At 44.7% G+C, this 14785-nt stretch overlaps 1 protein-coding gene across 1 annotated transcript in view; it reads left to right on the top strand.

Annotated features, from left to right (window-relative positions):
• The first annotated feature begins 5815 nt into the window (after nucleotides 1-5815).
• SQOR (sulfide quinone oxidoreductase) overlaps nucleotides 5816-14785 on the top strand; it is a 56475-nt gene continuing 47505 nt past the window's right edge. Inside the window, exons 1-3 of the mRNA XM_073618628.1 lie at nucleotides 5816-6067; nucleotides 9774-9944; nucleotides 13083-13136. Of these exons, the coding sequence (XP_073474729.1) occupies nucleotides 5834-6067; nucleotides 9774-9944; nucleotides 13083-13136 (459 nt within the window). The 5' untranslated portion in view covers nucleotides 5816-5833. The remainder of the gene's footprint in view (nucleotides 6068-9773; nucleotides 9945-13082; nucleotides 13137-14785) is intronic.

The raw sequence follows: 14785 nt of genomic DNA, 5'->3' as shown, positions 1-14785 counted from the left end.
GGGGGGGGGCCTAAGGAAGTGGGTGAGTTGGAAAGCGTTCCAAAACTTCATACGGAATGACCCTAACGGATCCATACTCCCTAGTTTCAATGAGTGGAAGGTGAACATAAATAACATGCTACCCTACAAAAAATTCTTGTATATCAACAGAGGGTGCCCAACCAAATACAATAAAATTTGGGACTGATGGTTACAAGATTCAGAAACCTGTACATGAACAACATCCTGATCCTTCATAAATGTTAAAGACCTCACTCAAACCATATATTTGCTGACACATGAGGATTCATATCTGTTTCTTGATAGATGTTTTCATGCGTAAATTAAATATAGGCCTGGAATCTGTCCTGTATCTAAGATCCTTATTTTTCACATGTTATTGATGTATTGCATTTCCAACACACAAGACTGTTGTATATGTATAATGTTTAATTAAACCCTTTTGTTAACAAAAAAAAACTGGAAAGGGCAAAATCTGGTGCAGTTGTGCATATAAACTAATCATCTTCCAGGTTTTAGGCCCCTTTCACACTGTCGGACCTGAACAGGCGCTCCATGCTAGCCTTTGGAGCGACAGATGTCAGCGGTGACATGTCCGCTGACATCCGACCCAGTCCGACCTGCTAAAATCAGACGGATGCCCCTACATTCGCATCCGTCCCTGGAGGATCGGATCGGGTGAGATCTGATGAAAACGGATATGCTGTCTGTTTTCGTCCGCTCTCTCTATAGCGACCAGCGGCACTCGACAAGCCCCTCCTCGCTCAGTGAGCAGGGAGGGAGCTGTCATCCGCGGATGATCTCCCGTTGAGCTGGCGGACAGAGGCGGACTCCATGGCAGCAGATCCGCCTCGTGAGGATGAAGCCTTATTGTCAAAGCTTAAAGTGTTTGTTAAGGCATATAAGTCTATGCCAGCCTCTCTAGTAGAGGCTGGCATAGCAAACTGTATGTTTTATTTAAAAACAAGCGCTGTAAATACTGTATATCAGCTGTCTTCAGGCCGGTCATGTGACTCGCGGCCGCTTTCCAGCTCTGATAGATGTCTTCTGACTAGGGATGCACCAATACCATTTTTTCAACACAGAGTACGAGTACGGATACTTTTTTTTTTAAGTACTCGCCAATACCTATCGCCTAGGAAGAGTAGGTAGAGAGGTGGTTTGGGAAGTTGGGAGAGGTGGAGGGGAGTTGGGTTAGGCTGGGTTAAGGGCAGGGTGTGGGGGAGGGGGGAGTAGGAGGGTAAGTGAGGGCAGGTGGGGGGATTTCAGATTGTCGGACTGCGGACATAGGAAATGGTCAGAGAGCCCTCAATAATCAGTGAGGATCCCAGCACAGCTATCAGAGGATTATCAGTATGTTGTGCAGATGAATCTTCATTTCATATCCCCATTCAGGACCTTCACACAGATCGGATGATGACAGATAACCCTTCATTTGCCTATCCCTAAGGCAGACATTAGGTGGAGGTGTGACTGCACACAGCACAGCCTTCAGGTTACCCGCAGACTCACCCCAGTAACCCAAACTTGTTCCCGTGACCTGCATTCCTATGAAGAGATCTACTGACATAGAGGCAGAATAGAGGTATCTTGTGTATTCCGGGCTGCGATGAGTGATCACATCCCCGCTGTCCCTCCAGCTTGCAGAGCCTTGCAGTGCACATTGACGAATGTCGGCACACTGCAGTCCGAGCAACATACAAATCATCAGAAAGGAGCCGGTGTTCTGTCGAGCAGTGCCCGCTATCGAGAAGTGCCCGGTATGTACTGCGCATGCACCATACGGAACAGTACAACAGCTGATTTGCCGATCAGCTGGGCTGACATAACCAGGGTGCATGTGCACATCATGGGAGGTATCTCTCGATGGGAGATACCATTTCACAGACACAATTTAAACCTATACAAACAGCGGGGGGGACCGTAGTTCTCAGATTTTGCATAGCTGCTGCTGGAGGGCAGCTAGTGGCTGTGTTGAAGAGCTGGTTTTGTCTGTGTTGCAACCCACCCTTTCACACAGGCAAAACCGGCCGTTCAACACAGCAAACCCACCCTGCAACACAGACAAAACCGAACTATCAGCACACTATAAAGCTGCCCTGCAACAGCGAGGCACAATGTGAGAACTAGGGTCTCCCCCCCGTTGTTTGTATAGGTTTCAATTGTGGCCGTGAAATGGTATCTCCCATTGAGAGATGCCTCCTACGATGTGCGCTTTAGCCTTGGTCACGTCACTCTAGCTGATCGGCAAAATAAACTGAAGTGTGGCTCCGTCCTGCGCATGCGCGGGCACTATTCATTGGGGGGCACTTCTCAACAGAGCACTGACACGAGAATAGGGAGAGCTGTTACAGTTGGGTGATGCTGAGCAATTTGGAGGAAGCAGAGTCCACCCCGTCCATTCTCCATAGATGGGGGTGAGTGGAGTCTCTGAGAGATGACTGGAGAGAGGAGGGAGGGGGATCCGCTCTACATGAACATGACTTGGAGGCTCGATAGGCAGTTGAACACTTTCATTATCATCCATTTACCCTCCGCTGAGTCCGCCCCCCGCCCTGCTGTAGCAACATAACTGGTCAGCACTACCCAACAAGGCAAATGCCTTGTTTGCCTCGGTAGATATGACCCTTCCTGTCAGTACACCCAGCACTGCGGAGGAGATGTAGCCCTGGCCAGTCCAGGCCTAGTGACAGCTGGCGGGCAGGGAGGGGAAAGCCATGGACAGCTGACATGGTTGTTAAGGACGATACTGGTATCGGTATTGGTGCAACCCTACTTCCGACGTCAGAGGGACCGCTCGTCTCCTCTGCAGAAGACACCCATCGGAGCTGGAAAGCGGCCGCAAGTCACGTGACCAGCCTGAAGACAGCTGATATACAGTATTTACAGCGCTCGCTTTTAAATAGAGAGGCTGGCAGTGACAAAATGTATATTTTAATATTAAAATAATAGCGGGGGGGGGGGGCGGCGGCCCGAAGACATACAGAGGGCGCTGACAAGGAGGAAGGAGGGGGTGAGGGGGGAGAGAGGAGAGCAGAGAGCAGGCAGCCTATCACTGAGGGAGGCACTTTGACCCCGGTGATCAGGACGGAGCTGCCCTGGTTATCGTGGTCTGTATAGATAGGCCATACAGCAAGTGGTAGGTTTAGGGTTTTTTTTTTTTTTTTTTTACAGTTTAGAGGGGGCAGATTACATGGCACAAGCGCTGTGCTGTGTAATCTGCTTTAAGGGACCAGACTCTACATTGTTAACCCAAAAAAAACAACGCTTTAACTGAACAAGCTAAGGATAGAATCTGATTGGTTACCATGCAGAGCACCAGATTTTGCACTCCATTTTTAATAACTCAACCCCAGTATCTGTCCAGTCCTTGTTAATATAGCAGTCAGGAAATCAATGTTAAAGTGACACTAAGCAATATCCTAATTCTCCAAAAATAATCCATACACATCCACTACTTAATGGATCTATAATCTATTTTTTTTCAATAAATCGTGTTGTATTTTCCTGCTTCCTTTTAATGTCCTCCATGAGCTCACAAACCTCTGTTTCCACCTCACTTGCATTTGAAACAAGTAGTATGTTTTCTTTGCAGTTATACACACTGCTCTATGCACACTACACATCTCATTGTCCATAGTTCCTAGTCCATCTGGAGAGTGAACAGGAGAAGGTGACTGTGTTCCTACATACAGTGGGACCATAGAGAACGAACGTAGCCTCTCTAACAGGGAGTCAGATCACAGCAGCTTAAAAAAGGAATTCGGAGGAGGCTGAGAGCAATAGAAGGGACTTTTTTGCATTAAGAATACATAAATCCACCCAAAAGGGGAAGCTCCACTTGTTTGCTTCCTCCATCCCTCTACTGCCACATTTGGCACCTTTTTCAAGGGTGGGTAGTGGATACTTGTTTTCGATAGGTACCCATCCCCCCTCCTGGGAGGCTATGGTGAGGTATCCCGGAAGTTCGGCCCCTCTCCTCCTTCCCCTGCCACCGGGGCATTCACAAAGCACAGCGCACCTTGTGCATGCGCAGTAGGGAACTGGTTTCCCTTACAAGGAATGGAGGCAACACCGAGAGCCGATTGAAAAATCGGCTGGGGTGCTGACATTCCAGGATCCCTCGACAGGTAAGTGTCCTAATATTAAATGTCAGTAGCTCCGCTTTAAATAGAATTTTTTTTTTTCTATGAGCCAGTTTAGTGTCACTTTAAGCTGCTTAAAACCACTTATCAAAAAAGTGCAGTTTATATAGGAGCATATTCACCGATAGTGGTACAATCATTGTCATTAAAGCTGAAATGCACTTTCACCCAGAAAGGATCCCAGAAATGATTTCATGCTTCAACCACACCTTGTGTAAATGAGAGCCTCTCACCTGTATACAGCTTTACAACTGGGAAAAGAAAAAAAACCTGTAAGACAAAGGCATAATGAGCTAGTGTGCATCGCATACTAGCTCATGAAATACTTACCTTTGAACGAAGCCCTACAGCAGCGCCCGCACACCGCTGACACCGCTGGTGTTTCTTCCAGGTTTGCCGGCTTTGGCGCTGTGAGTGGCTGGAGTCCACTCTCTGCTGAAAACGGGTTACAGTAGTGCAAAATGAATTGCATTGCATTGCTCATAGGAGAAGCCCAGCCAAACGAGTTTTGGCTGGACTTCTCCTTTAAGTAGAAACGTATCTTCAAAATTCAAAACGGAGGCACTGACATTACAATTCCTTTTGTATTACTTTCTATGAAGAGCTGAATCTTGGCAGCCTTCCAGCCCTCTAATGTAAGCCCTATATAATCTAAACCAGTGTTTCTCAACCTTTTTTGCAGTCAAGACACCCTTTAAAATTAAAATCTCGAGGCACCCCATTCTGAAGTGTGAAAAATAAAACGAATAGTTTTACATAACGAAGCAACATCTACACACATAGGACACCCAACGTTACAAATTATTTTTTCTTATAAAGCAAATACACCTTTGTACACTGGGGAACACCGGCGCCTGACATCCTCATCGACGGATGATGTCATTGGTTGTTAGGATGCTGGCAACTGAAAGGTTGTAATGGTGCACAATGAAAACCTGTGTGTAACTTAAAGGCAGGCTTGATCCATCTGCAGGATTATATACAATTTGTGGGAAATTTTTTGGCAATTTTCCAAAGCACCCCTGAAGGAATCTTAAGGCACCCTGTTTGAAAAATGCTGATCTAAATTGTTAGAAACCAATGTAAAACCAGACTAGAATCTCTGTTGTGATCTTTGGGGATCTTTGAGAATTAATTACCTCACAGTACATGCAGCTACAGAGGTCAGTCACGGGGTGCTTCTTTTAAAAGCTCTTTTACTGCTTGTTAAAGTAAAACTGAAGGCAAAACCTTTTTTAAAGTGTTGGATAGAGTGGAGATGTATTGAAACCCCTGTCATTTTGTATTGCTGTCTGTGCCCCTATTAAGGAGATTCACCGTCTCTGTGTCCTGTTTTTACCATTATCATTAAATTGAAAGTAAAGAAAATCCCAAATTTTGGGTTGTCCAAGGTATTCCCTTAACTTGCATTGATTTCCTGTCACTTCTTGTTTGGCTATGGGACAGGAAGTGAAGGGAAATCTCTGAAATGGGACACAGATGGTGAAAAATACTCATAGGGGTTACAATCATACCTTGCGCTATCCAAAATGAAGAAAGGTTTTGCCTATAGTTCTACCTTAAATTTTTTTATACACTTTAATGTCCGTTGTCTAGGAACTGGTGCACTATAGACTAATAATTTGATAAAGGATATTTCTCTTTCATAATATGATATTTTTGTTCCCAGGTTGTAATCTCATCCAGCGATGGCCTTCTTTGGAGTAGTGCCCTGCGGTGGCCATGCCCACCAGTGTGCTCATTTATTGAGGGCTGGGGTGAGCGTTGGTACAAACCGAAGTTTACATGTGACAAGTAGATTTGCTGTCAAGGAGTATTACGAAGTGGTGGTTGTTGGAGGCGGTGCTGGAGGAATAAGCATGGGCGCCCGGATGAAGAGAAAAGTTGGAGCTGGGAAAGTTGCCATTATAGAGCCAAGTGAGGTAAAATGGCTAAGTTTTGTGTTTCTGTGCTGTTATCTGGTTTGTATGTATACTTTGTTGTAGGTTTCAGTCACAAATTGACACAATTGGTAAAAATTGTTATTATACCATCTTCTTCCATTGTGTTTCTGTTGGCCATTGTAGGTAATGTAACAAAACGTCTAGGCCCTTGTGGCTTTATAACTGTAGTCACAATATTTGTAATCTGCAGACAGATTGTAATATTTTAAATCCTCCATTTCTACTTGTATTATGCTGTAATGATTTTACACAGATGGTAACAGTTAAAAGTAAACTAAAGGCCCCTTGCAGATAGTGCTGTTTAGGAGCAGTGCGTCCCTCCCAGCATTTAAATAAACCCGGGAGGGACAGGTACAGTGCCCAGCTCCGCTGCAGGCAGTCTTGGCAAGCTGTGGCTGGCTGAACAATGTACCAAGTGGTACTATGTTTAAAGGGATTGCAAAGTCTCAAATTTTTTCACCTTAATGCATTCTTTACATTTAAGGTGAAAAACCTTCTTTGCTGCAGCGCCCCCCAGACCCCCCTTTTACTTACTTGGGCCCATCCAATCCAGAACCATGCAGGAGCTCAGCGGCTCCAGCCACTAACTCTCATCTCATTGGACAGATTGATAGCAGCAGGAGCCATTGTCAATCAAATCCAGTGACATGGGAGCGGGAGGCAGGGCCAAGTCCTGCTGTATGTGTCAGCGGCTTTCTGTGGGGGCACCTGATAAAGGGGAGGAGCCAGGAGCGACTGCGGGGTACACCAGAAGAGGAGGATTGGGGCTGCTCTGTGCAAAACTCTTGCACAGAGCAGGTAAGTATGACAAGTTTGTTATTTTAAAAAATCCGAACCTTTACAAGTCCCTATGCACTCAGGGATATCCTTTGTTTTTTTGTTAGTTGGTGTACAGAACACCCCTGTACAAAGAATATTTTTTAAATGTCTGGTTTAGTCTAGTTTTATATCTGGCCACAGATTAAAATAAGTAATTTTTAAATTAAAATTAAATTACAAAATGGCACGTGTAACAAGTATATAAATATATATGTATAAATATCTCTTTTTTTTTTTTAAACAAAAGATGAAATACCCCTTAATACAGGATGCTTTTATAACAGAGTTTGCAGTGCAGTAGAAGTTCACTTTTGGACTATCTGTCTCTAATTGTGACTCCATGCAAAATGTCAGGGAATGGGAACATATCTGTGTTCTTAATTGAGATGAACAGTAGGGCATCAAATGTCACTGTATTTGTGGCAGCATTATTTAATATTAAGACCCCTTTCACACTGGGGCATTTTTCAGGTGCTTTTGGGCTAAAAATAGCGCCGGAAAGACACCTCCCCTGCAGCCCCAGTGTGAGAGCCCGAGTGCTTTCACACTGGGGCGGTGCGCTTGCAGGACAGGAAAAAAAGTCCTGCAAGCAGCATCTTTGGGGCATTGCGGGAGCGGTGAATACACCTCTCCTAAAACATTGAAATTTAAATCATTAAAACCAATGGCCAGCGCTGCCAAAGCACTTCGGCAGCGGCACTTTTAAACCCTTTTCGTCTGCTAGCGGAGGTTAAAAGCAGTTAGCGGTTGAAAAGCGCCGCTAAAACTTGTGGTGCTTTACCGCCGACACTCTCACGGCCTGAGTGTGAAAGTAGCCTTAAGTGGTTTTAAAGGCAGAGGGTTTTTTTTTACCTTAAAGCAATTGTAGAGGTATTTTTTCTTTTCTTATAAATAACAAACATCTCTATATTTACCTGCTCTGTGCAATGGAATTGGACTTCTTGGGTCCCCTGTCAGTACTCATGGCTCCTCCTCTCTGTTCAATGCCTCCAAGGGGAGCCGCTTCTCATGGGGGCACTTGTGCGTGCTCACTCCTGAGCCCTGCTGCTGTGTCCATTGACGCAGACAGCAGGGCTTGGCCCCACCCCCGATCCCTCATCACTGGAGTTAATTGAGAGGAGTGGGAGCCAATGGCTCCTGCTGCTATCAATCCCAATGAGGAGGGAGACAGCAGCAAGAGCTGCTGCTCTTGTGTACGTCGCTGGATTGGATGGGCTCAGGTAAGAATAAGGTTGGGTTGGGGGAGCAGCAAAGAAGGCTTTTTTACCTTAAAGTGGATGTAAACTCGATTCCTGAAATCTGAGCTGGGCACATCTATCTGCAGTGTTTTCTTATCTCTCTTCAAAGAACTGTGTACTGTAGCTTTGTCCTGCTCCGTTCCTCTATTATCAGCCTGATAACGTTTGACAAGCTCTCCATGATGGGAGCCTGAAGTGTGAGTCAGGGGGAGGTTGCTATAAATAGATTAGCACACAGCTAAACTATTCACAAGCAACTTCTGCATGTGTGGGGAGGGGTTGTGTGCCTTTCCTCCAATCAGCTGTCTCAATGTCTAACTATAATCCCCTCCTAAAGGGAAACCAGGAAGAGAAAAGTCTAACAGGATATGCACTTTCTAAACAGTATAAAAAGCTGAAGACAGCAGATATACATGTAAAACTTATGTAGGGAGATTTGTTTCATCTCTTTGTATTATCTGAAGCTGTTCACTGCACTGGGTATATGTGAGCATTTACATCCACTTTAATACATAGAATGCATTAGGGTAAAAAACTTGAGGCTTTAGAACCATGTGAATGCATTCTCTTACTTCTGTGAGCAGCTTTCCCCCCAGCCGATCCAACACTGTGCATGAGTGCAGCGGCTTCTTCCACTCTCTCTCCTCACTGGTTCAGAGACACCAGCGGGAGCCATTGGCTTCTTCTGCTGTCAGTCACAGCCAGTGAGAAACTAACAGGGGGCGGGGCCTAGTCACACTGTGTTTCAGTATACACACCAAGCGTGGCTCGGGAGCAAGCCTGCATGTGTGCCTCTATACAACGCGGCTTGCTATGGGGGGGGGGGCTCATCAGGGCAGAGCAGCCAGAAGCACCAGCGGAGTACCTGAGAAGAGGAGACTTAGGGGTGCTCTGTGCAAAACCATTGCACAAATCAGGTAAGTATACTATGTTTGTTATTTAAAAAAAAAAAAAAAAAATTTCGGTCACTTAAACTTAACCAAAATGAAATAAAAAAGTGTAATCTTTCATTCTAAAGAATATAAATAAAGAAAATATATAGCAAACATTTATTTATTTATATATATATATATATATATATATATATATATATATATATATATAAATAAATGTTTGCTATATATTTTCTTTATTTATATTCTTTAGAATGAAAGAATGAAAGATTACACTATTTATATATATTTATATTTATATATATATATATATATATATATATATATATATATATATATATATATATATATATATATATATATATATATATAAATAAATAAATGTTTGCTATATATTTTCTTTATTTATATTCTTTAGAATGAAAGATTACACTTTTTTATTTCATTTTGGTTAAGTTTAAGTGACCGAAATTTTTTTTTTAAATAACAAACATAGTATACTTACCTGATTTGTGCAATGGTTTTGCACAGAGCACCCCTAAGTCTCCTCTTCTCAGGTACTCCGCTGGTGCTTCTGGCTGCTCTGCCCTGATGAGCCCCCCCCATAGCAAGCCGCGTTGTATAGAGGCACACATGCAGGCTTGCTCCCGAGCATATATATATATATATGCCTTTGAATCTTTGAATTGCGTATTTACAAGTGCTGATTACAATATGTTGCCATATTTTCTGTAGACACATTACTATCAACCCATGTGGACATTGGTTGGTGGAGGTGCCAAGAAGCTAGCAAGTTCTGCTCGACCTACAGCAAGTGTGATCCCTTCAGGAGTCAAATGGATCAAATCAGAAGTAAAAAGCTTTGATCCGGACAATAACTCCATCCGGATAGGTGATGACAAAGAGGTAACTTTATCTGTGGGAAGCAGCATTTTTCATATGGTATTGCTCAGAAATGTACATGTCTATCACAGATAACCAATGAACCTCGCTGATTTTATATATGACCTACAAAATGCAACACTTGGCTAAGTAAAATGTTTAAATATAACACTAGGCTAAAAAAAAAAGTTTTGAATATATTGGTTTTACCTTTTTTAGTCTGTTAGTTTTAAACTTTTCAGATTTTCAAGCTGTCCAGCAGGAGTTAGAGGGTTGAGACAAACCATTGAGCACTGACAGGGGTGCTTACAATGGTTAACACATTTATGTAAAACCTTTATCCCAAAAAGAAGAAAAAAAAAAGTTGCTGTAACTGTTTAAAGAGTTTTATGTGGATTTCAGCTTTAATTTGTCAGTCAGGTCCACCTAAAGTTGCTAGTGCAACTAATGTTATCTTCTTCACAGGTTGATAATGCTGCTGTTCAAGGGTGACTCTGTTGCTCGTGCTCAATGTGGGGCTACACTTAGACTCCTTTTACACTGGGGTGCCTTGCAGGCGCTACAGCGCTAAAAATAGCGCCCACAAAGCGCCCTGAAACAGCCACTGCTGTCTCTCCAATGTGAAAGCCCCGAGGGCTTTCACACTGGAGCAGTGCGCTGGCAGGACGCTAAAAAAAGTCCTGCTTGCAGCATCTTTGGAGCGGTGAAGGAGTGGGGTATACCCCACTCCTTCACCGCTCCTGCCCATTGAAATTAATGGGGCAGCAGGGCTATACCGCCGGCATAGCGCTGCTGGAGCACCGCTTTGCGGTGGTTAACCCTTTCGCGGCTGGTTTTTAACCCTTTCTCTGCCGCTAGCAGGGGTTAAAACTGCCCCGCTAGAGGCCGAATATCGCAGCTAAAGCGACGGTAAAGTGCGCCGCTTTACTGCTTACGCCCGGGCGCTGGCAGTGTGAAAGGTGCCTAAGACCACCACATTTGAATGACCACTCAATAGGCAGCTCTCTGCTCCAAGCAATTCAGCTCCAAATAGCACTTTCCCGCCATCACCTGAACCCCAGTGCAAATCCAAGTCGTCTCCACTCATTTTACTTTTTATTTTCACACTGTCCGTTTTTTTTTATCACTTTTATTCCTATGACAAAGAATGTAAACATCCCTTGTAATAGAAATAAGGACGACAGGTCCTCTTTATGGAGAGATCTGGTGTCAAATAGACTCCAAATTTCTTCTTTACCTTTAAAAGCAAAAGTAAAAACACCTCTGGACCCCTTTACATTACACAACACCCTGCACCTCTGGAACCCTTTACATTACACAACACCCTGCACCTCTGGAACCCTTTACATTACACAACACCCTGCACCTCTGGAACCCTTTACATTACACAGCACCCTCCACCTCTGGACCCCTTAAAATTACACAGCACCCTGCACCTCTGGAGCCCTTTAAATTACACAGCACCCTGCACCTCTGGAGCCCTTTAAATTAAACAGCACCCTGCACCTCTGGAGCCCTTTACATTACACAGCACCTTGCACCTCTGGAACCCTTTACATTACACAGCACCCTGCACCTCTGGAGCCCTTTACATTACACAGCACCCTACACCTCTGGACCCTTTTACATTATACAGCCTCCCCGCAGCTCTGGACCCCCTGCATGTTACACAGAGCCCCCCCATTCAGTGCAGATTTCCCCTTAAGTGCAGTACAGACCCATAATGTACCTGAGATCAGCATGGCACATGCACAGCAGGTCCCCTTACCCTGTGTACAAATAAACAGAGAGGAGGGGGAGGCGGCTTCGCTCTGCTGTGTGAGACATCCGGGACCGCTCGGACAGCCCACGCCCGTTAGAGAAGGGGATCGGAAGGGGACCCTGCTGATGGGTGTCACCCCTCTGTCACCCAGCACCCCTTGCCCCCTCCCCCCTTTGCAACGCCACTGCAGCTCGCCTGCTTGCTTTAACCTGCCCTGTCACCGCGCCGCTGCCTAAACCCGTTGTAACCACTTCAGTCACGGCGAGGGGGTGCCGGCCTGACACCCCCATCAGTGTGTGACACCCAGGGCAGCCTGCCCCCCCGCCGCCCACTTGGTACGCCACTGACTAGGCCTATAGTTGCACTGTCCAATCTTTTCTCAGGCGAACTAGCGGAAATGGAAAGCCCAAGAAACACCGGCCATAATCCCAGTAAACCACTTGCAAACCGCAACGTATATATATAAGCATTGCGGTCGGCAACTATAGGACTACTGCATTTCTACAGAAGCCTGTCGACCTAGGCCTGAAAATGTAAAAAAAAAGTTGCTGATTTACAAATACAATATAATAAATAGACTGATTAAAAAATGAAAGCGAAATGGTTACCCTCTTGAGGAGGCGAGTCAGGTGACCAACAGAGGATGTACAGGGAGTCCATAATATGTTTCTGAAGTAGTGTACGATGGTCACAGTTGTCATTTGTTCTAGTGCTAGGTGTAAAAAAAAAAAAAAAAATCAAATGCGCTAATCATCATATGCTTAAATGGAATGTGTGTTTTTCCTATGCAGGTCAAATCAACAAGTTCACTTTAATGGTGGCTTCACCTGCAGCACATATTGCCTACCTTTGTTTTGCCCCAGACCTCTATTTAGCCCTCAGGCTCCACCAGAAATAGTTGGGAGAGGGATCTCATGAGAGAGCCCTAAATTATTGGACAGCAATGGTCCAGTACCTCATCCTGAGGAAATCGTTGCACACAAAAAAACAGGTTCACTTTACGACAACAGTATATGCAGTGGCAGGGTGGGTGAGCCTTAACACCCAGCCGCCGCATATACGTGTCGCTGTCTTGTTCTGGGGTGCACTCATTTTGGCACCCCCAGAATCGTGACCACTTATGGTCAACTATTGACCAGTGGGAAGGGCTCCTGATGATGTCGGTACACTGCAGCCAATTACATTGCTGCATAATCAGGTGCTCCTCCTACGGTCCTCGAGTGTCATGCCACATTTACAGCACTAGTCCCTACTGACCTAAAGGAGTTAATAAGCGAACGGATGAGTGAGTCCCACAGGTGTGGCCATATGATCGTCCAATGCGTGATTTGTGCTAGGTTTTCTTTCATGCAACATGATCATTATTTACATCAGTAACCATTTTGTCTTTTTCTTTGCAGATTAGTTACAAATATTTAATTATCGCGCTGGGCATCAAACTGCAATTTGAAAAGGTACGGCCTGAGTAACAATTCTATGTAAATAAGCTTGCATTACACCTATGGAGATGAGTGTGTTATGGGAAAGAAAGCTAAGTGTAGGCGCTGATATCAATAGATATAATACGTGTGTGTGTGTTATACAGTATATATACACTCAGCAGCCACTTTATTAGGTACATCTGTTCAATTGCTTGGTAACACAAATTCCTAATCAGCCAATCACTTGGCAGCAACTCAATGCATTTAGGCATCTAGATGTGGTGAAGACAACTTGCTGAAGTTCAAACCGAGCATCAGAATGGGGAAGAAAGGGAGAATAAGTGACTTTGATCATGGCATGGTTGTTAGTGCCAGACGGGCTGGTCTGAGTATTTCAAAAACTGCTGATCTACTGGGATTTTCAGACACAACCATCTCTCGGGTTTACAGAAAATGGTCCGAAAAAGAGAAAATATCCAGTGAGCGCAAGTAGTGTGGAAGAAAATGCCTTGTTGTCAGAGGAGATTGGGCAGACTGATAGAAAACGGTTTGAGATGATAGAAAGGCAACAGTAACTTAAATAACCACTCGTTACAACCAAGGTATGCAGAATACCATCTCTGAACGCACAATACATCGAACCTTGAAGCAGATGGGCTACAGCAGCGGAAGACCACAGCGGGTGCCACTCCTGTCCACTAAGAACAGGAAAACTGAGGCTACAATTCACACAGGCTCACCAAAATTGGACAATAGAAGGTTTGAAAAACGTTGCCTGGTATGAGGAGTCTTGATTTCAGCTGCAACATTCAGATGATGGGGTCAGAATTTGGCATAAACAACATGAAAGCATGGATCCATCCTGCCTTGTATCAATGGTTCAGGCTGGTGGTGGTGTAATGATGTGGAGGACATATTCTTGGCACACTTTGGGCCCCTTATGCCCCGTACACACGATCAGAATTTTCGCCAGAAAAACCTTGGATGGTTTTTCCGACGGGATTCCGCTCAAGCTCACCTTGCATACACACGGTCACACAAAAGTTCTCTGAACTTTCGACCGTCAAAAACGCGGTGACGTGCAACACTACGACAAGCCGAGAAAATGAAGTTCAATGCTTCTGAGCATGCGTCGAATTGTTTCCGAGCATGCATAGGAATTTTGCGCGTTGGAATTGCTACAGACGATCAGAATTTCCGATCGGAACTTTTTCCATCGGAAAAATAGAGAACCTGCTCAAACAATGCTCAATTGGTACTAATGCCCCGTACACACGTTTGGAAATTCCGCCAGCAAAAGTCAGATGGAGCATACACATGGTTGGAATTTCCAACCAAAATCTCACATCGGACTTTTGCTGGCGGAATTTCCAATCGTGTGTACGGGGCATTAGTACCAATTGAGCATCGTTTAAACACCCCGGGCTACCTGAGTATTGTTGCTGACCATGTCCATCCCTATATGACTACAGTGTACCCATCTTCTGATGGCTCCTTCCAGCAGGATAATGCACCATGTCACAAAGCTCCAATCATCTCACCACTGGACAATGAGGTCTCTGTACTCCAATGGCCTCCACAGTCACCAGATCTCATCCAATAGAGCACCTTTGGGATGTGGTGGAACGGGTGATTCATGGATGGGCAGCCTACAAATCTGCAGCAACTGCGTGATGTTATCA

This window comes from Aquarana catesbeiana, linkage group LG03 (genome assembly GCF_042186555.1).
Source record: "Aquarana catesbeiana isolate 2022-GZ linkage group LG03, ASM4218655v1, whole genome shotgun sequence".
NCBI lineage: Eukaryota > Metazoa > Chordata > Amphibia > Anura > Ranidae > Aquarana > Aquarana catesbeiana.
This window is presented reverse-complemented; position numbering and strand designations above follow the sequence as displayed.